The sequence below is a fragment of the Antechinus flavipes genome, chromosome 3 (assembly GCF_016432865.1).
Source record: "Antechinus flavipes isolate AdamAnt ecotype Samford, QLD, Australia chromosome 3, AdamAnt_v2, whole genome shotgun sequence".
Taxonomy (NCBI): domain Eukaryota; kingdom Metazoa; phylum Chordata; class Mammalia; order Dasyuromorphia; family Dasyuridae; genus Antechinus; species Antechinus flavipes.
This window is the reverse complement of record NC_067400.1, coordinates 393,804,910-393,831,889: the sequence shown is the minus strand read 5'-3', so window position 1 is coordinate 393,831,889 and position 26,980 is coordinate 393,804,910. Positions and strand designations below refer to the sequence as shown.

At 33.5% G+C, this 26,980-nt stretch overlaps 1 protein-coding gene across 1 annotated transcript in view; it reads right to left on the bottom strand.

Annotated features, from left to right (window-relative positions):
• Positions 1-776: 776 nt before the first annotated feature.
• TMEFF2 (transmembrane protein with EGF like and two follistatin like domains 2) overlaps positions 777-26,980 on the bottom strand; it is a 281,645-nt gene continuing 255,441 nt past the window's right edge. The window contains exons 8-10 of the mRNA XM_051985978.1: positions 12,471-12,594; positions 10,277-10,435; positions 777-2,050 (exon numbers count right to left, since the gene is read on the bottom strand). Of these exons, the coding sequence (XP_051841938.1) occupies positions 1,954-2,050; positions 10,277-10,435; positions 12,471-12,594 (380 nt within the window). The 3' untranslated portion in view covers positions 777-1,953. The remainder of the gene's footprint in view (positions 2,051-10,276; positions 10,436-12,470; positions 12,595-26,980) is intronic.

Below are 26,980 nucleotides of genomic sequence, written 5' to 3'. Positions count from 1 at the left end.
CTTTCTTTCTCTTTTCTTTTTTCTTCCTCAGAAATTGTTCCAGTATAAGCCATAGAATAAACTTCTGAATTGTGTATGAAGAATCTAGAGTAGATGATTTCATGTAAAGATTTTTTTCCTCTTTAATAGTCTATGATTTCCATGTAAAATATTATTTCAATGTGTATCTTCAATTAATTGTTGATGCAAGCAACTTCTCATTTTTAAAGTAAACATCAGGGGCACTATTCTTTTGAACCTTTTGCAGCTTATCAAATATGCATTCATCTAAATCAAATTGGAGTGAGGAAAGGACTGCTTGATGTCCTATTGAGGCCACAGTCCATAGCCTTAGAAAAAAGAAACAACATGCTTTGTAGAGAAATGGAAGCTAACTTTTCCTTACCTTAATAACAAAGGACCAAGTCATGTACACATGTAATACAATGATGGTGTCAACTGTATTGTTTCTTAAAGTGACTTGGAAATGTTCAGGGACCCCCTAAGTAATGCTATTTAAGTTGTCATTTTTATTTATATTTTAACAAGTATCTTAAACATCACTCTTTACAACACATTTTTTTTTTTTCATGAAGTTGTTTGTATTCAAAAGGTGTTGAAACTTAGTACTATTTTCTGTGGCTGTTCCTTGAGAAAGTAATTATTAAGTACATTAGTATGATTTTATTTCTGGACTAAGGAGAGGTCATCTGTAGGAGAAAAAAGAAATATTGCTTAGAAGTTTTCATAGCTTCAATTATTGAATTCAAGGCTAAATAACAATAATGTAAACTATCTGATCTTTTATTTACATTTTATTCTTTGAGAATTCCTATTGATATTAAAAAATAAAGCAGGAATGTCTGTTCATTAGTTCAAAACAATAACAAAAAGCCAAACCCCAATCCTCCTCCTTCCCATTAAGACCTTTCAGATACTATGACATTAAAATCTTATCCAGCAGATGAATAAGCTCAAAGTATTTCCTTATTTTCATGAAGCATAACCACGATCTCGGTTCCATTACAAATAAAGAGTGCAGTCTAATTCACAAAGTTTTTATAAAACATTTATTTGTGAATTTAGCTTCTATTATCATCTACCAACCCAAAGTTTCAGCTTAGGTAACATTAGTTTTTTTTTTTTTTTTCCTGGTTGGTAATTTGGCTCAAGTAAAAATTTTTTTATTTTTGCTACTTTTAAGTCCCCTTGAGATATAACTTGTTGAGGTCGCCCAGAACGTGTTTTCTTCATTTTTTTTCTTGGTTGGGAGTTACTAAACTCTCTTCCAAATGAAAGCCACTCTTTCCCTCCAGTCTCTTCATGAGTTATCAAACATTTCTACTTCTAATTTTTCTTTGATTTAATTTCTATACCAGAGTGTTTCCTGCTCTAGGCATGAAACTAGAAGGCCAGAGGGGGGAAAATGATGAAAGAAAGATGCTTCAAAGATCTGAAATATTTTATCTGCACTTGATATAAAGTAAATTATTTTTCTCTTTTCCAATAACCAGAGTTTTCCTTGATCTTGGAATCATTCAAAACCTAGTCCCTGAGTCCTATATAAACTCCATTTCTGCCACAAGAATTACAGTACAATAAAACACTAGTAATTGTACAAATTGTACTATCCCACCTCTACACAGTTATGAGATACAGCAAATTTAAGAATGCCATTTTTTTCTCATCACTGAGTATTTATTATATATAACAAATACATGAAAAAGAAAAAACTATATTGTGTGATATAAATAGTTTATTTACATTACAGAAAAAACATCAAGACAATGTATACTATTTCAAATATATCCATACATAATCAAATATAGCTGTAATACATGTTTTCATTGGTGTCGATTACCACAAATGCAAGGCAACATGTGTAGATCTCTTGTCTTAATCTTTTGTCTATAATACTGAATTGTGTAGTCCAAGCTCTCTCTGCAGTCTGGCCGTTGTGGAAACATGCGCTCTTTAGATTAATCTTGTAGATGCTCTTGTTGTGTTGTCTGAACTGTAGTGGCCTGTGTTTTGCTTCTGTCTGTGGATCCTGTTGCTTCTGGGACATTTCCTGAAAAGTGAACAAAAATTCATAGATATCCAGTTAGTGGAAGCTCTGGCCACAAACACACAGTAGAAAAACACAGAAATGCTCTGGCTATTTTAGGTGATAACAGGAGTCTTTTGGAAGCTGGGATCCTTCATTTGTTGCCTTTCTTTGCATGTGGAGGCATGAACTGATTTATAAATATCAGAAGCTAGAAAGCAACAAGATTGCCTCATACCTTATAGAATCTCTGAACTCCTTATTTACTGGCCATAAAGAAGATAACAACATGTTCTGAATTTTCTTACTGATGTTAAAGAGCTCTGATGACTTCACATATTTAAATATTTTATAATTTCAGTATCTTATTCATTCTATCATGCTACTAAAGTCATTTTAATGAATCTAATAAAATATATATGTACATATATATGTATATATTATATGTATTAATTTCAAAGAGTCAAGGAAAAAATAAGATTTTTGGATATTTTTTAGCTCAACCTAATTTCCCCTTGTGAATTCCTAGAATGATCTTGGGATTCAATTTGGACCAATTATTACCCCTATACACAGTTTTATAATAAGGCTAATAGTCAGTGGAATAGACTAGAATCTCAGAGTCACTATGTTTTTGCCTCTAGCTTCAACCAGAAGGAATTAGTGTAATGTACAAACAGAATAGCAACAGGAATTAATAGGTAAAATTCTATTCTAAAAAGCTCCTTTGTAGACCTTAATTTTATTATTGAAATGCAAAAGTCATAATGGATAAATTATGTCCCTTCTGAGTCTCATTTTTTTCTTCATCTGTAAAATGGGAAGAATGTGCTTTGTAAACTATAAAGTGTTACATAAATTTGAGTTATTTCCACTATTAATATTTTTACTAGAAATTACATTTTCGCTTTGTTGGGATCTTGAAATGACAAAGTTGAAAACTACCCTTTCTCCTATAGCATGTTTCTAGACCTTATAGGGGAAAACATTGGTCTGGATTCAGACTCTGGAATTGCATCTTTCTATGACATCTTTGAAAGTCATATAATCTCCTTGAACCTGTTTCTTTTTATCCACAAAACAGAGGTGATAATATATGTGCTATCTTTTTCTGAATAGGTTGTGAGGAAAATATTTTGTAAAACACAATGTGAATGTAAATTGTTATTAGCCTACTTCTAGAGCTCTAAGTCTCAATTCCCCAATTTGTAAAATGAAGGAGTTTGAGTAGATAACCACCAATGTCTCATATAGTTTGAAAATTCTGGGTCCATAAAATGAAATGCTAAATTAGTCATGGGGAAGAGGTAAAGGGGAAGAAAACTGAAGCATAAGAGAAAAAGAAATGATATGAGGAAAAGGGAACAAATAATTATTAAAGACTTACTATGTATCAGATACTGAGTTAAGTATTTTACAAATATTATCTTCTTTGACCCTTACAGAAATCATGGGAGGTAGGTGCTATTATTATCATTATTATTTCCATTTTATGAGGAAACTGAGACAAACAATGAGATCACAGGTCCAATTCCATTCTATTCAATTTATGCCTAACATGAGTGAAAGGGAAAATGGCAGTAACTCAGATTTTGGACAAATCATCTAAAGTCTCTAGATCTCAGTTTCTTTATGTGTGACATGAAAAGCCTAGACTGGATTATCTTTAATTATCTTATGGCTTTAAAAATTATAACTTTATGATTTTCAAAGTTTAGTTACTAAAATGAGTCTAAATAATCCATTGCTTTCCTGAAAGGCAGTTAAAAAAAGTCTTGGAGGACAAAAAAAGTATTTGTTTTATTAGATTATTTTTATAAACAAATCTACACCAGATTAGCAAACACCTTTACCATTAACCATCTACAATGACATATAAGTGTTTTGTAGAACAAAATCCTTTTTTGCTATCAGGTTTTGCCAGTAATTGTTCATATAACTAAAATATAGGGAAGGGGGGGGCAAGAATTGTTTTGATTTGGAAAAAACACCATCCATTTTGGGATCTGTCTTGGATACAACCCCTCATTCCTCCCTTTTCCAAAGCATTTATTTATCCAGCTATTAAAGAGTTTAAGTGATCCATTTTATTTCAGAGTTAAAAATAAAAAAAAAAAATGAACAAATCACATGTCCATTTTTCAAGAAAAATCACCATTTATTCTCAAATATCTGGAGTACTGCAGATGTGTACCAATAAAAAAACAAAAAACAAAGCCCCAATAACAACAACAACAGACAAATACATTTTAATTTTGGGAATAAATCTCTTCTCATAGTATTGCTGGTAATAACTAGCTTAACATTTTTAAAATATTAGGATTTTACTAATAGCAGAAAACTAAACTTAAATATTAAATAAAATTGCATATTAATTGGTTTGGGTCCCAGAAAAGAAAGCAATAGCAATAGGTTTTTAAAAATATTTACAGGTAAAATTATCTATATTATTTGGCAGTCATGGTCTATATTAAAGACTTTTATAGATTCTCAAGATAGGATGCTTGTGTATATGTATATTTAGTAATATGTGTATGTATGAATATATGTGAATCAGATGGAAATAACTGATGTTAAAACAAGATACTGAGATTCTCTTCAGACAGTGGATTATTAACTCACAAATAGCATGTATTCCTAAAGCAGTTGTCTAATCATCTACCCCAATGGGTTAAAGCATGCATATTTCTCAGGAACAAAGCACATCCGAGACCCAATTACCAATTCTACTTCTGGCTTTTCTTATTATCTCAGTTAACCTTCCTGTTACCATTTATGAACTGGGGGGAGGTAAGGAGTGAAAGAAGGAAGAACTCTAAAAGTTTAATGATTTCTTTACTTAATTTTATATATCTATACATTTATAGATATATAATCTATATATTAGAGTATATATATGTATACATATATATTTTAAATGATGTGATTGAGTTGAAAAATAGGACTTTAGCTGGAATGACAGTTTAGTTCAGTGACTTACAAACTGAAGGCCTAAGAAGAGTCCTGAAGATTTATTGCAAGGTTTCAGGAAACCTTATATTACTTAGCATTGGCATCTTCATCTTTATCTAGTTTCAAGAAAATAACCAGTATGTCTTGGTATGAGAAATTATTCATTATATCTTCTCAGGAATGAAAAAAAGAATGTCTTGCACAGGTGTTACTATTTTCCATATTTTATGCATGTGTACATACATAACATATATATATATATATGCATTTTTACATGCAAGATACAATTTTAGTTGAGAGCATTCATTATTGAATTTTGTAGCTTTGTTGTCATGTATTTTTTTTTTTAACATATCTTATATGGGTCTGCAAAATTTTTGTATATTAAAAAGGGATATTTGTATTTGAAAAGGTGGGAAATCAGGGAGTTAGTCTCATGTAACTCTTGTCATTTTCCCAAGGAGGAAACAGAAACTCAGAAAATTAAATGATTTGCTCTAGATCACCTAAAAATGTAGGATTTGAATCCATCGATGGGATTATTTGTCATATCAAGCAGCACTTTTGGTATATCATGTCATTTAGGAAGTTTTGGGGAAAATTTAAAATATTTTGACTATTTGCCATAGTAGTTTGAATATATCTTATAGGAGGGTAAAAGAGAAAAAATAGTTTTTCATAAAAACAATAACAAAATTTCTATTTGTCCTATTGATTTTCCAGCTAAGTAGAGCAGTGACTAGAAAGTGAACCTGGAGTCAAGACTTGAACAAGGCACAATTTGCCTCACTTTCCTAAATTGTAAAATGGGGATAATGATAGTACACCTTGCAGGACTGTTGTGAGAATCAAATAAAATAATATTTGTAAAGTGCTTAGCACAATGCCTGACACATTGTAGCACTAATTACATAAAAACTTATTCCCTTCCCTGATCAAAAGCAAACAGTAGTCTAAACATATCTTATACATTGCTAGACATGTGTATTAAAAAAAACAAAACTGTCATGTTATTTGGAAGTTAATATTAACTCTAATTTGTCCAAACTAATAAAGCAGAGTAAATATAATATAGTCAAATGATAACAATAATAGTAATAATAAAGCTATGTTGGAGTTTAGTCACATTTTGGAATGAACACAAATGTTTGTAATTTCTGGGACTTCGTACCACTGGCCCTTTGAAAATGTAGTTCCACAGAGAACTAGCCTGAGAAAAACAATTAAAATGCCTAACACTCATTTTGCTCCTCTGCTCAATTTTTCCTTATTTTCTATGTCACTTCTGAGGATGTGAACAACATAATTTTTTTAGATTCTTAGAGCATTTGATTGTTCTAAATTAATTGTCTGATCTATATTTTCCCTAGAGGAGGGGGTTAAACAAGTGTAGAAATTATGTTGCTTAAAAGTCCTTTCCTTCTGTCTGCGTTTGACACTGGGTAATAGGTGAATGATTCATGCTTCTGTCTCAAGGAATAGATTCTGAAGTTTAGCTCTAAATGTTTGATTCAAAAGCACAATGAGACTGTAGGCTGACTACAGAATAAATCCATGACATAAAAACTTTCTGAGAATAAACTGTAAGTGGCCTGTAATTGCCTCAATTACTCATTTTTTCCCACTGTGTGCATGAATGCAAATGAAATGTGTAAAAAGCTCTTTAAAAAACTGAAATCTTTCAAGACACAAAACATAAATGGATTGAGATATTTGGTTCAAGATAAAGCTCAGGTGCCACATCCCTTATGACACCTTTCCTAATTGTCCCTTTTGAAACATTTGGATAATTTTGTTTATATGCTTTGTATTTATTTATCTATGGAAATGTTGAGTGGCCCCATTAGAATGGAAGCACCTTGTGGTCAGTCAGTGATGTATTCCTTTTTGTCTTTATATCCTCACCTAGCACATTGCCCCATCTTAGAAATCACATAGTTCAATCTCTTTATTTTAAAGTTGACATATAATGACTATAATTACATTCGTTGATTTTAATTATAATTTTCTGTTTTCATGTTATAAAAGCTTTTCAATTTTTGATTTTCACATTTGTCTGATTTTAGGAATAAGCAAAAAGAAACCCTCTTAGGTAACTTAGAAACAATTATTATTATTATTATTATTATTTTTTACAGTATCAGAGAATTTTAGTGTTAGAAGGAACCATAAAGATCAGCTAGTGCAATATTCTCATTTTAAAGACAAGGCAATTTCATTTCCAAAAGATCAAACATGTCCAAGGTCACAAGACAAAAAATTTGCAGAATCAGGGTTAAAACCAGCCAGATCATTTGATCCATGATTTCAGCGTTCCTTCTATTATACTGCACAGATAATTTATATCTTGTAGGTATGTCTAAAAACCATTTATATTAATGCTGAACTAAGTATTAAATTGCTCTCTCCCCTTTAAAAAAAGAAAAAAAATGATAAATATTTAAAATACAAAAAGGAGGAATGTCTAATCATGTAATTTTGCAGTCTCATTCAAGTTAGATAATTTTTAATAACAGAAATATGAATTTATGTAAAAAGTGATCATAGTGTTGAGACTAGATTTAGAAATGTTTACTCAAATATATTTTAGGATGGCTAATATGTAAAATAAAAAATGAATACCATTTTGTAGAACAATATTTATTAAATGGCATAATATTAGTACTTTTAAATAAATACTGTTACTATTTATAGATGAAAAATTAGAGTCCCTTGAAGGAATTCAGGTTTTATAGTTTTCTATCAACTTCTTTACTATCTTTATTTTATTTCTTATAACACTCAGTTTTTGGTTTCTTGAGTTAGATTTGTGTTCTCTGAAACCCACTTTAATTTAATCCATTGACTTATTTGGCATCTAATAGTGAGAGTACAGTTGATGAACTCAACTTGGCTAGAGAGCAGCTGAAAGCTGTAGCTGATGATTTTTTGCTTTAAGCCTTTAGGCCAAAGGAGGATTTATGAAGCATTTTTTTGTCTTTTTCAAGAGCAAATGTCACACTTGTCCTCAAATCAGATGGTACAACACAGATACTGAGATATATTATGGCTCTTATTTTCTAGAGATATGATGCTTTCTTTTATTTCCTTGTTCTTTGAAAAGATTTTTTTGGGGGAAACCTTCTGATTTATCTTTAGAACCTTACAAACTCAATGATAGTATAAATGAGTTTTACTTTGTGAACTTAGGAAAAAAAAACAACTCAAATAAAACACCTTGGCAAAAACTTACTTGAAACTTTTCTTTGGGGAAAACAGATAGGCTATTAGATTCAAATTAATGCTATAACTTGTATTTTACAAACTAGAAAACTGAGTTCTAGAAATGTGTCATGGTGACTAAGGTCACACAAATATTTAAGAAAAGAGATAGGGCCAGAACTCTGGTCTTCTGACACTTAATTCAGTGTTTCAGATAGGAGGGACTTGAAACCCTACTCTCACTCTCAAACATCCGCATTAAAGATATATTTATTCTTGGGATAGCAGTTCTTATACTTTGGAGACATATGTTCTGTTTTGTACCTCAAAGATATGTTTGTTTATTCTGTTTCTTTTATGATTACTGTTTTATTCCCTTACATTTCTATGGTTAAAAGTCACCTTTTATATTTAAAATAAAAGACATTTAATGCTCATTTCCCTCTTTAAAAACAGGGTTATGAGGTAGGTGGGTCAGAGGATATAATCATAATTTATTTAGATTTTAGCATAATATTTAACACACTGTTTCATGCTGTTACACTAGAAAAGATAGGGATATGTGAAATAGAAGATAGTCTAGTTATAAGGATTTGAAATTTGTTGAATGACCCTACTAAATGAATCAATAAGTATTTATTAAGCTATTACATACTTGGTATATCACCTTGAAATGAAAATTCTATAGTATTCTAGGGAATTGAGTTTGACTGTGCTGTTTATGATTTTTATCAATGACTTAGATAAAAATGACATGTTTATCCAGTCAGATAGTTAACATACTAGATAACAGAGTCATGTTGCAAAAAGATTTTGACAAGATAATAACAATAAGTGCTTAATAAATATTTGTTGACTGAAAGAACACTGAATCAAATTTAATAAGATAAAAATAATATGTATTATTTGGACATTTAAAAATCAATATCACAAGAACAAGATGGGGGGATATGGCTAAATATTTCTGAAAATAAAATCTGAGCTTTTGGAGGACTGCAGTTTGAATTTGAATCAGTACTATAATACATAAGATAAGTAATTTAATGCAGTCTTATTGTATTCAGATAGGCAGAGTATCTGGGATTTAATTGAGGAAGGTGACATTTACAATATTCCATGCCCTGATTGGACTATGCTTGGACTACTGTTTCCAGTTCGGGGTGCTATCTTTTAGGAAAAAAACTTTGATAAATTGAAAAATGTCCAGAGGAAGGTAACTAAAATTATGAATGATTTGAAGATCACGTCATACAAAGAATTCATGTATTTGGAGATATCTTTTTGGGAGAAGAAAAAACTTAGGGTGACATGATAATTGCCCTCATATATTTGAAGGTGAATTAGACTGACTTTATTTGGTTTAAGAAGGTAGAACTGGGAAAAATGTGTCCTTTATTAGAGGTCTTCCACTTGAGACTGGTAATCATTTATTGGAATAAATCACAAAGGAATTTTTGTTCCAGTATTGGTTCATGTACACAGTAGTTAAGGTTCATTCCAACTCTGAAATTCTATGATTCTGGGAAGTAGTCAAGGAAAACAATAGTAACAGTAGAAGCTGGGTAACATAATGACACCAATTGTATTTTGAATGAGACACACAGATAAGTGGGACACTGATACTCCTAAAATGCTAAAAGAACAAGGAAAGTTTATATATTGGATAAATTGCCTTTGGAGGCATTGTGGGTAACTGTGGCCAAACACTACAAAGGCTGAAGTTTGAAAAGGTTTCATTTTCATAGTTGAGACTGTATTTATATTAGTAAAATCCTGGTTACACCAGGATATAAAATAGGTCAGAGAGAAAAGTACCTAATTGCTTAGAATAGAAATAAAACTAATAGCTGATAATTTTTAAAAAGGTATCTGCTTAATGGGAGTAATTCAAGTTCTAAATCTTTCACATTAAGTAGGTATCCAAACTCTTATTTTAAACTAAAGAAAGTAGAAGTAATTGGAGGGGTAATGTCGAAACAGTTGGTAAATGAGTTGTAGCATCCAAAAAGGGACTCAGTACTCTAGACCATTATGACTAATATAGAGAGAAACAAAAAATCCATTTATTTCCTGCTATCAAAGAATACAGTTACTGACCTTGTAATGCAGAGGACTACAACACAAATGATGGCAATCTGGATGGTTCCAATCACAGCTGCTATTAAGACATACTGAAATCGTACAGGACCAGGAACAACGTATAAAACACTGTAGTCCTTTTTTTCACAGTGTTGTCCAGTATAGCCTGCATCACACCTAGAATGAGATATGCTACCCAGTTAACTATGGTAGCTGAGTCAGGGTTGTTTTATTTTGAAATTGTGTATCCTTATTTCACTCAGGCTGGAAATACAGTGACCCTCCCTGGGCCCTATCCCAATGCTGATCTAGAAGCTTTGATGTACTCCATTTCTTTAGGTAGTCTGGTGGCCCTCTGCTCCCAGGGACTCACCATGTTGGTGAAAGATACCTGATCAAATTAAGCCATTATAATTCAGAATGTCTAAGCTCAAATGATTAATCTTGGCTTCCCTAACTGCAGAAATTACCAGCACATGTCACCCACACAAATATAAAGTCTCATGATACTTATATAAAAATCCTTGGTAAATATGGTGCTCAATTGTTTATTTTGCAGATGGTTTAAATTTTTAAAATTTGTTTCTGTAGATAGAAGGTCAATTTTTAAATATATATATTCTCAGGATTGGTTTCCTTGGAGAGAAAGCCAGACCAAAAAAATGGTCTTTGAAGACAATATTGAAAACCAATGGGTGCCTGGGGATGAGCATTTTTTCCATATTTCTGTAAGTAAGCCATAAGTTTTGTTTAACTAAAATTTTAATCAACATATGTCAACATGATTACTTGGGAAAAGGTTTGTTTCTGATGACACTAGGATATAATAAATGGGATACTTTCCTTTGGTCTTTGGATAATAAATTTCCAGTTCTATGCCCAGAATAAAAATTGAAACTATACTCAGTAAAAGAACATTAAAGATAACATATACTTTACCAGTCACTGCTTATTTAAAATAACTAATGCAGTAGAAGTGTGCATATTATATTTTTAAAAAGGTAATGATGATAGAGGCCATTGAATTCTGAAGAATAAACTAGGAGAATGAACGCTATCACCTAATATAACCCCACACTTGGGAGCACAGGGATGACAACCCATACATTAGAACTGAGCTGTCTAGTAACAAGCTAAGAAACCCATGTACATCAAAGTGTAATTCACTGGGGTGAACTTGTCATTGATTTTGCAACTCTCTTTTAGCTCTTCCCTCTTTGAGTTCTTTATAAACATAGACCGAGACCTTTCCCCTTTCTGCAATAGACATAGTTCAATAATGTCAGCTTTCCTGCGGAGAAGCACAACAACCTGAGTAACCTCTCAGTTATATTCCATTTTCCTGACTTCACTAAAAGGCAGGGGTTACTGTAATTATTGAAAGGAAGCATTAAGGGAAGATAATTCTTGATGAGGTGGGGGTGTGGAGGAACGCAAACAAGAACTGAGAATTTCATAGAAGTCTATTTCATTAAATGGTATCTGCATCACAATTTAAATCAAGATATAGTTAATTTTCTTTTTGATTATTGCCATCCTCACAATACTCATGATGCACATAGTGGTACTCAACCTAACTAGCAACTTCAATGTTGGGTTGGACATATGGCTAGTTTTATTATGATAAGTATCACAACATTTAAAAATGATTGGGTTTAGTTCTTGCTAGTTCCGTAAGGACTGATTTAATTCCAGAAGGTCAAAAATATCCTTAAAAAATGAGAGGGGCAACTAGGTGACACAGTGATTAGATTACTGGTCTGGGAGTCAGGAGGACCTGAATTCAAATTTGACCTCAAATACTCTACATTTAACAGCTGTATGACCTGAGGCAAGCCACTTAACTCCAATTGCCTTGCCAAAAGAAAAAAGAAAGAAAGAAAAAAAAAAAAAGCTAAAATGAGGAAAAGAAGAAAAAAAAATATAACCTCTTCTAAAGCAATGTGCATTATGGCCCCAGGGACAAATACATACCATGGAGTATAGGATGAACAATGTGATTTCTGCTAGTTTTAGTGGGATTTATGTGGTTACATTATCTTTGGTAGGTAGGGTAGGTTGCCTGTGTTTGGGAATATTCTAATTTAAGGCATAATAATTGCCAAAGATCACAAAAGCAGAATGACGTCCCTGCACCAAAATACTTGAATTTAATCTCATCCCTTTTATCTTTGGTTTACTAATTTTTAAAAATTCAGAAGAAAAGTGTTACCTGCAAGATGGCTCCAGCATATTAATTGAATGTTCACATTTGCCATGCAGGCAGAAGCCATTGTAATGTTCTGGACAAGGAATGTAGAGTCCTCTGGCACTTTCTTCCAATTTGTTAGGATTCTCTGTGAACACAGAAAACAAAGCAACTCCATATAAATATGTTTTTAAGGTAAGTTAAGATCAAATCATGTGCACTGAGAAGCAAAGCTATAGGCAAAACTTCTTTAAAGGCTAAGAATAAAACAAGACATTCTTGAGAAAAGGTTTGTATGTGAGGGGGGAAGAATTCAAATAATGTTAATCCTCCCAACTTGGTGATGAAGATGTGACGTTATCCTAGTACTTTTCATGCTTTTATGCAATCTCCTACATCTTTAACAGCCAGTAATGTATCTATGAATTGTCATACAGCTTTAATTTGGCTTAAAGAGACTGTACGTTGATCATAAAATAACCCATGAAAAGAACCCATTTTTCTGCCTCTCAAGAGTCCAACATAATGTCTCTGAGATTAAATTGCTTGTGATGCCTTGATATTTTCTAAGTATGTGAACTTGAAGAACGAAAGGGGGAAGAGGTTACGCAATTATTTTAAATAAATGTTTCTCAAAACAAATAAAAATTTCAATAAATACATTCTCCTAAGCTTAAGCATCCTTGCTTAATGATTGCTAGAATCCTTGCAATTTTTATTTTTTACTAAAAACAAAGATGAATCATCATGATTTATTTAGATAGATTTTATTCTGGCATTTGCAAAGTATATAGTGAAGGCTAATAATAAATATATTTAAATATTCATAGTTTGGCACTATATAAAATATAAGCTTATAAGAAAAAAAAAAGTTTGATCTAAAACCCAAAGCATATGCTACTGGTTTTCATTAAAAAACACTTTAGTTACTCTGATATCTATGTAATGGAACAATGTAAAGTTTGGATACTTTTACTTTTGTAGAGACTTCCCCTTCCCCCTCCTTAAGTATGATTTTGTAACAGCAGAGTTTCACTTTTACTGACATTGCTAAATATCTCATAGAATGAGAGATTGGTGTAATAAATCTGGAATGCCACATTTCTGAAGACCAAGCCCAACACATTAGAGAATTGTATCTTTTCTCCATTCCAACAAAGGACCTATGTCCTATATCACAGTTGACAAACTGGCCAGCAGTGATTAAGAGATGGAATAAATTACTGTATTTCTAAAATAAATGAATTCCACAAATAGGGTTATAATTTTTTACAGTGTGTACATGTAATTTCTATTAGCATTAAGGAGAGATGAGCACATTCATCAAAGGAGAGAAGATGCCTCCCTCAGTCAGCAATTCGGGTGAACCTACTATTACTTGTGCTTAAAAGGATATATACGACATCTACACATTTTAATGTCTAAGCACCATCTGCAATATTTTTATGCTCATTTTGTAAAGCATTAAGCTGTTAATTACACTTGGTAAATATATTCAGTGCTTTCTTGTATAGGGACTTTTGTGTACACATGTTAGTAAATTATTTTCTAACATTAAACCTGAATATGTGACTTTGTTGGACTTAATACAAATCTATTTAGCTTGAAGAATATTTTCAATGTGTATGTGTGCATTCATGCATGTGTATATGTACATATGTATATGTGTATGTATGGTAAAGGATATCCTCATATCAATGAAATAATGGATCTATTAGAGTATAAAATACCAACTGCCTAGAAAATAGGCAATTCTAATAATGTAATGAAAAAAGTACTTTGCCCTAATGCAAAACAGCAATACAATGTAAAGTTCCAAGTCATTCTCTCTCTCTCTCTCTTTCTCTCTCTCTCTCACTCTCTCTGTTTCTCTCTCTGTGTTTTATCTATTTGTGAGCTCTATGACATTTCAGTTGCCTGTAGCAAACTGGGGGCAGTACATGATAAGCTAACCTGTTGGTATAAAGCCAAATGAACTAAGAAGGTGATATTAGTATAGGGTCAATGAACTTAATTTTTAAAACCTATATTATTTTTAAAATATTTTGACAATTGCTGTCTTTTATAACTTTATGTATCCTATTTCATACATTTCAAAATATTATTCAGATAACAGGCACAGAGATTTCACCAGACTGCCAAAGGGACTCATGACACAAAATAGGTTAAGAACCCAAACTCATCATTGTTCCAACACCATCCTGGAAAGGCTCATACCCATGAAATCTCCTAAGGAGCAGGCTTCAGCTTATTGCTATGCAGTCAGTGGCTACAATGGTCAAACTGTGCACAAGCTGTGGAAGGGAAGCTTTAGCAGTGGGACCTTGTCTGCCCCATGGCTGAAGTAATGAACCAGCAATGATTCCCACTTGGATCTTCTCCTACAAGACACCATTCACCAATTCCACTCAATGTAGGGGTAACCATTCAGTAATTTCACACACCTGCAGACACAGGACTTTTTAAAATAGCATTTCAAATCTTACAATATGATTTCAGTCTTCATATTTTTCAAACAGATATAATTAGTGCTTTTTCCCCCTTGCCTTTGGCACTTGCCAAAAAATTCAAAATTTTTTTTTTTAGCACAAAGATGCATAGCTCAAGAGCCAATTTTTTAGGCTATTTTCAGCTTTAACTCTTTTCCTATACCATGGTTTTTCAGGGTGTTTTTCATTTCTTATCCTTTCTCTACATCAGAACTGAACAAGAAGTATATTATGAAAGAGAATGTCATAATGTGGCCAAAACTGAATGCTTTTATGGGGTCCAGCATCCCTCCTGGTTCACCACATGGAAGGAGAAAATCTCTTCAGAACAGCTGTTAATCAGTTGAGCCCAGGCAAATGGACTTGGTAGTACTCTGAATTGTGGATTGTGGAGTAATGTCCAAAAAAAAAATAGAAAAAAATTAAATGAGTATAGAAAATGAGAGGTTATACAATGAAAACTGCATATTTTGGAGGGCTATTAAGGTGGGCCAACTAAACAACTCTATTGCTTGAAACCTTAAATATCAGTTTAAGAGAAAAGTTTTAGAAACAAGATAATTTTTTAAAAGGTTATAATGCTAACTTAAAAACAAGGATAAGTGTATGTGATCTGGTAAATATTTGATATCATTATGATTTTTATAGACACATACGGGTAAGTAGCAGCCACTAGGAATTTGAAGAGTATAGTATGATATTCAGATCTGCATTTTACTGAAATCTCTGATGATTGTGAATAGGATAGATTCAAGTAAAGAGAAATTTGAGGTAGGAAGAACCATTAGTAGGCTATGACAATAGTTTAGGGGCTGGACCATGTCAATAATTGTATAAATGAAAAATTCAGATTTTTGTCTAAGAGATAGAAATGATAAGATTTTGGATCCATTAGCTATATAAAGTGAGAAAAAGGAGTTAAAGATGACCAAGGCTGTGAAATTGTGAAAGAAAAGGTGATGGCATCATCAATAGAAATAAGGAAATTGAGAATTACATAGCCTTGGGGGATGATAACAAATTCTAGTTTGCACTCAAAGCATTTGAGTGGTCTATAGGATATAGTCTGGAATATCAAACAGGTGAATGGACCTCTGGAGCCAGAGGGACTGAATATATAGATCTGGTAGTCATCAGTACCACAGTGGTAATCAAATTCATGGAAGCTGACAACGTCACCAAGTGGGAGATATAGAGATAAAAGAACACTCTCCATAAATATTACTGTAAATTCTAGATTTTTTTTTTTTTTTTTTTGCATTTTCTAGCATGAGGATTGCTCTGGTGGAGGCTCTTCCCTTCAAGTCCTATCTTGGCTTACTGCTTCTAACTACCCAGGGAATATGTACTCCTCAGGAAATAGTATCTCTTTTTCTTTTTCTCTTCTTCCTGCTTTTTCTTATCACTATAGTATGTTGTCTAATGTCTTATATTTTTTTTAGTATAGTGTGGAACAAGTTTTCTAATATTTTTATACCATGAAAGATGGAAAAATAAAAGCAGAAATCCTAAGTTTTTTCTTCTTTTTTGGTGATAATCACTTTCTCCCAGTAGCTCTTCTCCAGGTTCTTCTGGATATCAGTCCTATTCTTTATTCTGCCTATCATGTGACTTAGATGCACTATATTTCCTCACATTACTCAGATGGAAAAGAGAACAGGAAGGAACAAGTCTCCTAATATAGGGAAAAGATATATTCCTATTGTTGTTTTTATTATTTATTAAATTACAATTAGTTAAAGTTCCAACTGTATTTCTTATTTCCCATGAACATAAAATCTATATTGTCTAGTTTTAGGTGAAACTTAGAAAAGATGGACATTACATTTAAAGACAGTACAGGGAAAGTTCAATAATGAACCCCATATAACTCCTTCACTATATATCCACTAGAACATAGATGCTCACATGTCAGTGAGCATTTTAGTTGGATCCTCCTGTTCTTGCAGTTTTGCAATATATACATAATGAAGTTAGTAATATGACTAAGCAAGAAGATGGTAACCTTGCTTGCTGGGCTTTACTTTTGTTCCTGTATCATTGCTATCTCATTCCTTTGCAAGGAAACAAAAAAGAATCTGGCAAAGAGTGCTGGATTTATAGTTAATGGATTTGAATCTTTCCTTTATTACTCACTAGTTGTATAGTTATGAGGAAGTCAACCCCATTGGTTTCCTCATCTACAAAAGAGAGGTATGGGGACAAGACTGAAACTGACTGAACAACAACAAGACTAATTTCTGATGTGTGAAGAACTCAATCTGTCATCTAAATTTATGAAACTTGCTCAGACCCAGACAGTTCTTGTTACTTTGATGAAAGGACAAATAAACTAATATTGCTTAGATAATGAAACTAGTACACAGGACTAGAACTGCAAGGACTTTCTAACTTTATCAGATAGATTCTAAATAAATTTTGAGATCTTTCCCTATGACAATGTTTCCTTATTAGAGGAAAATTATCCAGGGGCATGTGGTATGGGTACTCTGTCCTTCTAAGTGATCTATAATATAAATCTCTTGGCTTTAAGTTAAAAGAGAATTGGTAGAGTCTATTTTTTCTCTTACTGGACAAAGGTGGTATTGTAGATAGGGATTTTACCTGAGGCCAGAAGTTCTACAAACTAATTCTCAACAGAGCCATGATTGGCAGTGAACAGTAGTGACAAAGAGAATAGTGGAGCATGGTCAAGCAGTAGCCCTAAGAGACCAGGAGGGAGTAATGGCCAGCAGAGACTGTCCACTACATTTATATGCTTGGCAGGGGCTGAAGGCTGCATGGAACTAGTGGGAGCAACATTGACATCATCAGAAGAAATCAGTGACCCTGTATCATTAAAGTTATGAGCTAATCCTCCCAGCATGTACTGTGATCACATTTCTTCCTCATATGTGTTCCTTAGATATGTCTACTCTTCCTAGTGATGGTTTATTTATTTGTAGGATAATGAGTATGCCCCAAGTAAAGGGAGGAGATGTCTATTGCCACTTTTCTTACTAAGCTTTTTGATTAAATCTCTCTCTTATGAGTTAAGTCTGTTGTCTGAATAAGTAACAACACACACATAATTGGCAGCCTGTGACCTATGGTTTTGAATAGATATAGACTCACATAGTACTTTGAATCTAGCTGTCTCTTAGAAGCTATATGAGACCTGGAGAGAAATGTTCACAGGATGCTACACTATTATGTATAAAATTTGAAATAGAAAAAGACAAATGATTGTGCTTTCCAGATAGAAATTAATCACAAAATTCTGAAGCAAAGATGAGACTATTCCAAATATAAGAATTGATTCCAAAGAAGCTATCTACTTCAAAGATTTTATTTCCTTATCTGATCAAGTACAAAGCTATAATGTGGCAGGAAAAAAAAAGTTATCCTAGTTTGAATACTTATTTAAGTTGTTTAAAAAACAGAAAGTTATTTCTATTGAACTAGTTCTACCTGGAATGCAGTCTGATTTTATGCCATTTAACAAATGCCATACTGTCTTCCCCTGTCATCATAGTTTCTTCATGGCAGAAATGAGAAGATCAGATGTCTCTAGGTCCTTTCTCTCTCCTTATGATAACTACTGGTACAGAGGCTGAAAAAAATAATGTTGGTAAAAGTTCTTGGCTTGTACAATAGATTTGGAGGAATTTAAGGACACATGTTCCATATTCAAGTTTGGTAGAACATGATGACCCAGTTAAATATTTCTAGCTACTTTAATCTATGTTAAGTTGACCAAAGCTTTGATTTCAGAAAAGAACATTTCAAATAAGAGGCCAAGCCCATCAAATCTGTCATTTTGGTGGGGTGACTGGAAGCGTCTGAGTTTTCAAAAGAACTTCATAGCTACAGCATCTTGAGTTTTGCTAATTAAACTAGGGCAGAGATTGGGGATGGAAGAAATTCTTCCTTATCCCTCCAGCTATCAGCTCCAGTCATAAAATGTGAGATTTGATTACCCTTATCCCTGCTTGCATGACTATAAATGTTATTATTAGTCATAAAATTAAAATAAAGTGAAAGAAATCTAATTCTCATGTTTCTACACTCCCTGAGAAGCCCTTAATGGTATTATTCAAGAATTGTTTCAATTTAAATTGGAAAAAGCACTAGCATCTGAAATATACATAATAATTCAGTACTAGAATGATTGTAATGGAACAATACTGGCTGATTATTTGCATGGGTTTTTATCATCTCAGTTTCTAGTGGTGATACATTTGCATAGATAAGAGCTAAAGCATCAGTAAAATCTTGATGCAGAAAAACTTGTTCACATTACTTTAACTTATATCTATCCCTATATAAAGATAATCTAAACAGATCTGGCCTAAGATAGCCTGTGTAAACTCAGTTAGAAGTTAGGAACTACCAAGCACAAATTTCAACAAGGTCCCATCACCTATTACCTATAAAATATCCCCACTACCAAACACAAACATGTGCCCCAAAAAAACGTTGGGAATTAAACAGATATAGAAAAAAGGAAAAGATAGGTAACTCCTTCCATAGAGCCCAGCAGCAATTTTCTAACTCTTGCATTTATCCCTAGAAGCCAAACATCACCAAAGTGACATTGTAGAAAGTACTTCTTGAAAAATGAAGGAATTCAGTTTAAGAAGGCTTTCTATGAAAATGACATGTTTCCTGGAATATTAGATATCTCATATTCTGATCCATAAATATTTTGGCTAAAATAGAAGAACTTTTGAGTTAGTACTATTTACTGATGGCCTCTGGGAATCTAAGCCTGGTTTTATTGACATTTGCTGCATAGGCCACTAATTAAACTTGCCCCCTTCTCTGCTCCTTCATTTGCTCAGATGGAAATCCACAAATATACAGTATGGCATGAAATGGTGAAAAGAAACCATTTTGGCCAGAGAGACTTCACCTCCATATTCTTGCTTTGAATAAGATCTACCTTTTATGTGTTTGTTACCTTCTAGGGAAAAGAGATTTCCGGCCAATGTGTTACATAGTGACTAATATAGATACCCTGTCTTAGTGGGTGTCTGTTCTTCATTCATGCAACAAACATTTAATGAGTCCTATATTATTGACAACGACAATGTCTTAAGTTAGGAATCCAGGTTGTTAGCTTATTTCTGTTGCCTCTTCAGTAATTAGAACAGTTTGATCCAAATATATTTTTCATCCTGTTTCTTATGTTCATGGAAGTAGACAATATGTTAAAAGATCAATAAATCACACATTTAGAGCTAGAAGGTCCTGGGTGGTCACCTTTTCTATTAATTTTATTCTACAGATGAGGAATACAAAGGGTTAAAACCATTTGTCCATTATCAGAACTGGGTTTCAAAACTAAGTTCTGTGACCTCAAATTCAGTGTTTTTGGCATTGTGCCATGCTTCTAGGGATAGCTGGAGGGCTCTAGCTTGGACCATTTTAGTTGGAGAGCAGAAACTAGATTTTGATTTTGTTTCTTAGATCCCCAAAATCTGACCTAGTGCCTTGTCCATACTAGATACTCAATAGATATCTTATTTAATTAAATTATAGATTTTTCTAAATATAGGAGAAACAAAGGTTGAAAATAAAGTTGAAAGGCATTAAGAGCTTTTTTTTGCTTAAACTTCGCAACTTAATTGTGTATGTGGTTTACTTCTCTTTGCCTGTTGTCTTTCCCTAGTGCTAGAAATCAGTTGTCATTATTTCCTCCAATCACCTACTCTACCAATTTTCCTCCAATCACTCCAAATATCCACAATAAAACAGTGGAATACCTTTGAAAGATATTTGGAGTTCTCAACAAGAACCAAAGCTGTCTTATGGGATAGGCTCTGCTAATCAGTCAATCAACAAACATTTGTTAAATTCCTACTATATACCAGATATTGTATCAGATACTGAAGATTCAAAGACAAACAAGGAAATAGTCCCTGTTGCCAGGGAACTTACATTTTATTCATTATTTTGCACCCTAAGCTCTGGGTAGATATGGGAAGGCAGAAAGGAGAAAGTCTAGAGAGAGAATATGGTTAGGAGCTACTTTGAGATGGAAGGGCAGCAAGTGTCAGTATGACAGGAAAAACAGAATGCCAAAAGTGCAGAGACAGATGAGACTGCTGGCTGCTGGCACGGCTCCCTTTATTATTCTGCAGTGTGAGACTATAGGGAACTCAGTGCTCTACAACTATGTCACATTTCTAGAATTTCAAAGTGACATTTAGCTAAGATGTTTAAGGAGAAGGAACAGATTACTATTATTGTGGAATTCTTAACATTAAGGACACCTCAAACATACTTTCAGAGAAGGGATTTTTAACTTGGGGTCCAAAGAAATCCAAAAGGTCCATGGATAACTTTCAGGGAGTCTTTGAATTTTATGGAGAAAACCCCCCAGCATGTATAGCTTTATTTTCACTAACCTCTAACAATTTAGCATTGCCTCTGGTTATAAATATAGTCAACAGACATTCTGAGAAGTGCTTTACAAGATTTCCATCACACATGCATGTGTGTATTTACACACACACAATTAAAACCTCTTGACCTAAAGAGAAAATATGGACTCTTGGCTAAATGTATTAGGTCTATCATTATAGATTTCTTTCCAGGTAGTTATCATAAAAACACACATAAACCACAGAGAAGGTACACAACTTGCCAGGAGAGTAGTGGGGGTAGAGACCATTCACAACTGCCCTCTTAGTCCCAGATGCTTTTCCAAAAGGTCAGGGTCTTATTGTATTGAATGAAGAATACTCAACATGTATAGGAGAGAAGGTACTGAGACATGCACACAGATACAGAAATGTCCTTTTTGTTGAAGGTTTACCAAAACCTTCCATACAATCCATTCTACTTGACCCACTGGTAGTGAAATTGTGGCCAATCTCACCTGCATCAACAGTAGTACTTAATCATTCTCTCTAGATGGTGAAGTAGAGCAGAAGCCTAAAATCGGCAGGTTTGATTTTTCAGTCATTTTCACTCATGTCCAACTCTTTGTGACCTCATTTGGGATGCTCATGGGATGTCTTTTGATAGAGTGGTTTTCCATTTCTTTTTCCAGCTCATTTTATAGATGAAAAAACTGAGATAAACAGGTTGAAGTGATTTTCTCAGGGTCACAAAACTAGTAAGCATCTGAGGCTGAATCTGAATTTAGGAAGTTGAGCTGAGCTTAAGCCCAGCATCAGATACTTAATAGCTGAGTGGATCCTGTTTGTCTCCTATCAAATGGAGATCAAAATACCACACCTCCAGGGTTGTTGCAAGAACAATGAATTAATACTGATGGAACACTTAGCATAGTATCTAATACATAGTAGGGACTATATAAATCTCATTTTTTTTCCTTTCCCTCAAGTACTCAGGGGTTCTTACCATGGGATCCATGTACTTGTGTTTTTTTTTTTTTAATAATTTTATTTTAATATAATTGGTCTCCTTTTTAAAGCTATGTATTATATTTTATGCATTCAAATACATTATTCTGAGAAAGATTCCTTAGGCTTCACCAAACTGTCAAAGGATCCATAACACAAAAAAAGGTTAAAGAAGCATTGCCTTAGCTAAAAGCCACTTGCATATTTTATAAATTATGGTGCAGTTACTTGTAGAGAAGATTCACTTGCCTCCTCCTTTAAAGCTCCAGTAAGTTCCCCAGTTTCAGTGTGACAAAAGTAACCCAGCAAGAACTTCCTACATGCTGGGTAAGCTGCCATCTTCACTGCCTTTGCTTTTGTATCCCACAGTGTCTTAGTCTCCCTACTAAACAGAATGTAAGAGAATTGTAACAATGGATTAGGCAGAAATCACAACTCATCGACCTGAGAGGGAATGGCCTACTTTTTTCTGCTGCTTTAGAGGTTAATGAAGAAAGCATAAAGAAAGTTGTCTGCTTCTAAAGGAAAATACTTTTTATTAGCATGTATAGGTATGTATATACATATATATATGTATATATGTTTGCATGTAAGGAATATGCACAGAGTAAATACAAAGCAAATTCAATGAGTATAGAACAAAACAAATTAACTTTGAGGATTGTGAAATGTCTCTTTAAGGACGCCTTGTTTTGAAGGAAACTAGAGAGTTTGAGGAGGAGGTTGAGAGAACAAACATTCCAAATACTAGGTATAACCCAGGTGGGGGATGAAATGTAGCATTTGGCAAATGTTAAGGACAGTTTGGTTAGAATGTAAATTGTGGGGAAAAAAGCAATCTATAATCAGTTTTAAAAGATAGGATAAAGGGAGACCATGAAGAACTTTAAGTACCAGGTAGCAGAAAAGCTCTTATTTTATCTAGAGATGAGAGGGAGTAATTAGATCTTCTTGAAAAGGAAGTTTTGGTGATCATATCTTCATTTTATGAATATCGTTATGGAAGGTATTCATAGAGGGTAGATCAACAAAGAAAGATTAAAAGAAGGGAGACCAATTAAGAGACTATTTCAAAAGTCCAGGAAAAAGGTGATATGAGACTGACAAAGGATGGTTGTTGGTTTGAATAAAAGTAAGTGGAAAGAAAGAAATGGATATAAGCTATGCTGTCGAAGTAGAATTGAAAGGATTTTATAAATGATCCAATATGACCAGGAGAGGAAAAAACTGAAGATGACTCACATTATGAAATTAGTTGACAAGAAAGATAGTAGTGTCTTCCTCAGAAAAAGTGAAGTTAGAAAAGAACATGCACTTCATTGTTTAGTTATTTTTGGTCTTACTTTGGTTATATTTGTGATCTCTTTGGGGATTTTCTTGGCAAAGATATTGGAGTAGTTTGCTAATTCCTTCTCTAATTCACTTTTTAAATTTTATTTTCTTTCTTTTTTATTAAAGATTTTTATTTTCAGAATATATGCATGGATGATTTTTCAGCGTTGACCCTTGCAAAACCTTCTGTTCCAAATTTCTCCCTTCCCTTGCCCCATCCCCTCCCCTAGATGGCAGGTAGTCCAATACATGTTAAATATGTTAAAATATATGTTAAATCAAATATATGTATAAATATTTATACAATTATCTTGCTGCACAAGAAAAAAACAGATCAAAAAGGAAACAAATGAGTAAGAAAACAAAATGCAAGGAAACAACAACAGAAAGAATGAAAATGTTATGTTGTGATCCACCCTCAATTCCCACAGTCTCTCTCTGTGTGCAGTTGTATCTCTTCATCACAAGATTATCGGAACTGATTTGGTTCATCTCTTGTAGAAGAGAGTCACGTCCATCAGAATTAATCATCATATAATCTTCTTGTTGCCGTGTATAATGATCTCCTGGTTCTGCTCACTTCACTTAGCATCATTCATTTAAGTCTCTCCAAGCCTCTCTAAAAATTATCCTGTGGTCGTTTCTGATAGAACAATAATATTCTATAACATTCATGTACCATAACTTATTCAGCCAATTGATGGGCATCCACTCAGTTTCCAGTTTCTTGACTCTATAAAAAAAGGGCTGCCACAAACATTTTTGCACACGTGGGTCCCTTTCCCTCCTTTATGATCTCTTTGGGATATAAGCCCAGTAGAAACACTGCTGGACCAAAGGGTACATACAGTTCAATAGCCCTTTGGACATAGTTCCAAATTGCTCTCCAAAATGGTTGGATCAGTTCACAATTCCACCAACAATATATCAGTGTCCCAGTTTTCCCACATCCCCTCCAACATTCATCATTATCTTTTTCTGTCATTTTAGCCAATCTGAGAGATATACAGTGGTATCTCAGAGTTATCTTACTTTGCATTTCTCTGATTGATAGTGATTTAGGGCATCTTTTCATATACTTTCAATTTTTCAATTTTCAATTAATTTCAATTTCTTCATCTGGAAATTGTCTGTTCATATCCTTGCCTAGAGTCACATAGCTTGTATCTGGGGCCAAATGTAAACTCAGCTTTTCTTAACTGGACCTGATAGTACATCTACTGTATTACCTAGTTGCTTAGTTGGGCTTTAGAGGGATAATAATGTTTTATTTATTTATTCATTCATTCATTTATTCATTTCTGCTGAGGCAATTGGGGTTAAGTGACTTGCCCAGGGTCACATAGCTAGGAAGTGTTAAATGTCTGAGGCCAAATTTGAACTCAGGTCCTCCTGACTTCAGGGCTGGTGCTCTATCCACTACACCAACTAGCTGCCTCCAAAATAATGTTTTGATTAAGGCACTTAAGTGGCAGAATAGATAGAATTCTAGACTTGGTTATGTGATGCTGGGCAAGTCACTTAATATTATTTGTCTCAGTTTCCTCATTTGTAAAATGAGTTGAAGAAAATGATAAACCACTCCAATATCTTTTCCAAAAAAAAAAAAAAAATTCAAATGGAGTCAGCCAGACACAACTGAAAAATGACATCAGTCATTTGACTGATAATGAACAAGAGCTGTCTCTGTGTGGAAATTGTTGCCAGTTTTTTATGAAATGGAGAATCTAAATGATATGAATTTGGATATTCTTTATAGTTATTGATATTCGTACTGCAGAAACCCAGATTTGTTTGTTGTACTCTACCAATGCTTCCCAAACTCATTTGACTATGGATTACTTTTAGACTCAATATAAGTTGATTTAACATGTCAATTCTAATATGAGAGATCTGAAATTATGGCTATTACTGCGACAAAGGAAATTTAGGAATTCTGGGACAAAATGGGGGAAGTTAAGCTGGCTTCTGACCATAGTGATCTAATTCTTTATTCTGTCCTTGGCTTTTTTTCATTTTGGTGGAAAGTGAGGCAGAATTGTTGTGAGTTGTTGATTGGAGCAAAGGGTTACTGCTCTGTCTTCCATCTGATTACCATAAGCCTTAGTATCTTTTGCATTTATTCTTCCCTGATTTCAAGTGAATGAATATTCTTATGTGGCAGTGTCTAGGTAATCAAGGAATACATCAGTTCCTTCAGAAGTACCACTGACAAACAGACTCAATAGCTAAGTCTTCTGGAAAATAGTGGTCAATAATAAAGGATTCACTAGTAGATGGCTTTTGAAACATGGTCTCCCAAGGATGGTAGCAGTTTCAGATGTTGTGATCCTCATGACAAAGAGAAATGCTATCTATGGACTCTAAAAAGGCAACAGAGAAATTACATCTAAAGGGAATCTCTTGAGGACTTCACAAAGGGAAAAAGGATTTTTGGGACCAGGGATTGGGAGGTCCTTCTCAGTAACAGATGTTCTTTATAAATGGGACTTCTAATCACTTTAAGCCTGAAGTCACTTAACCAGGGGATGGTCAGGAGAACTTGTGTCCCTGAGCTGGAGAAGGGGGTGGGGGTGGGGGTGGGGGCGGAGTATGATGTTTTGTAACTATTGTTCTTGCTATACCTTCTATACAAGCCTTTATTCTAAAGGCTAATAAAATGTAAAGGATGATCAATTCTGAGATATATATCTCATAGACCGTGTGAGTGATTGTACTATTAACCATAGTTCATCAGTATTATTCTAGATAGGCTGAAGGTTTCTGAGTCCCTCGTTTCTGAGTCAGTTTCTGAGGTCCTAGGCCCACCAGTATATATATATTTCTATGCATATTTATACACATATATACATATATATGTATATGTCTGTATATACATATACATATAGACACATCTATAAACATACATATATGCACATTTGAATGCATATGCATTTAATTATATATTTATGTATTATCTACCTACTTATATATATATATGTGTGTGTGTGTGTGTGTGTGTGTGTTTTCAAAGTTTTGTTTTGACTTTCATTTTAATATTATAAACATTTCTGAATATATCATACTCATCCTCACTCAGTGAACTTTCCCTTATCTTCCACCATTTTCTATCCCGTCACTATTGCAACCTCCCAATTGTATCACCAGAGGCCTATTTGGGACAAGCTAAACCTCTTGTTTCTGTATGTTTGCACTATGTACTCTCATTCTCACTTTTGCTAGAAATCACCCATTTTTTTGTCTGCTGATGATCTCTTATCTCTCTTCCCACTTCCCACTTAATTTTTGGAGAATTTAATCATATCAACAATTACCTATGGATTCACCTTAGTGGCTGCAACTTCCTGCCTTTACCACT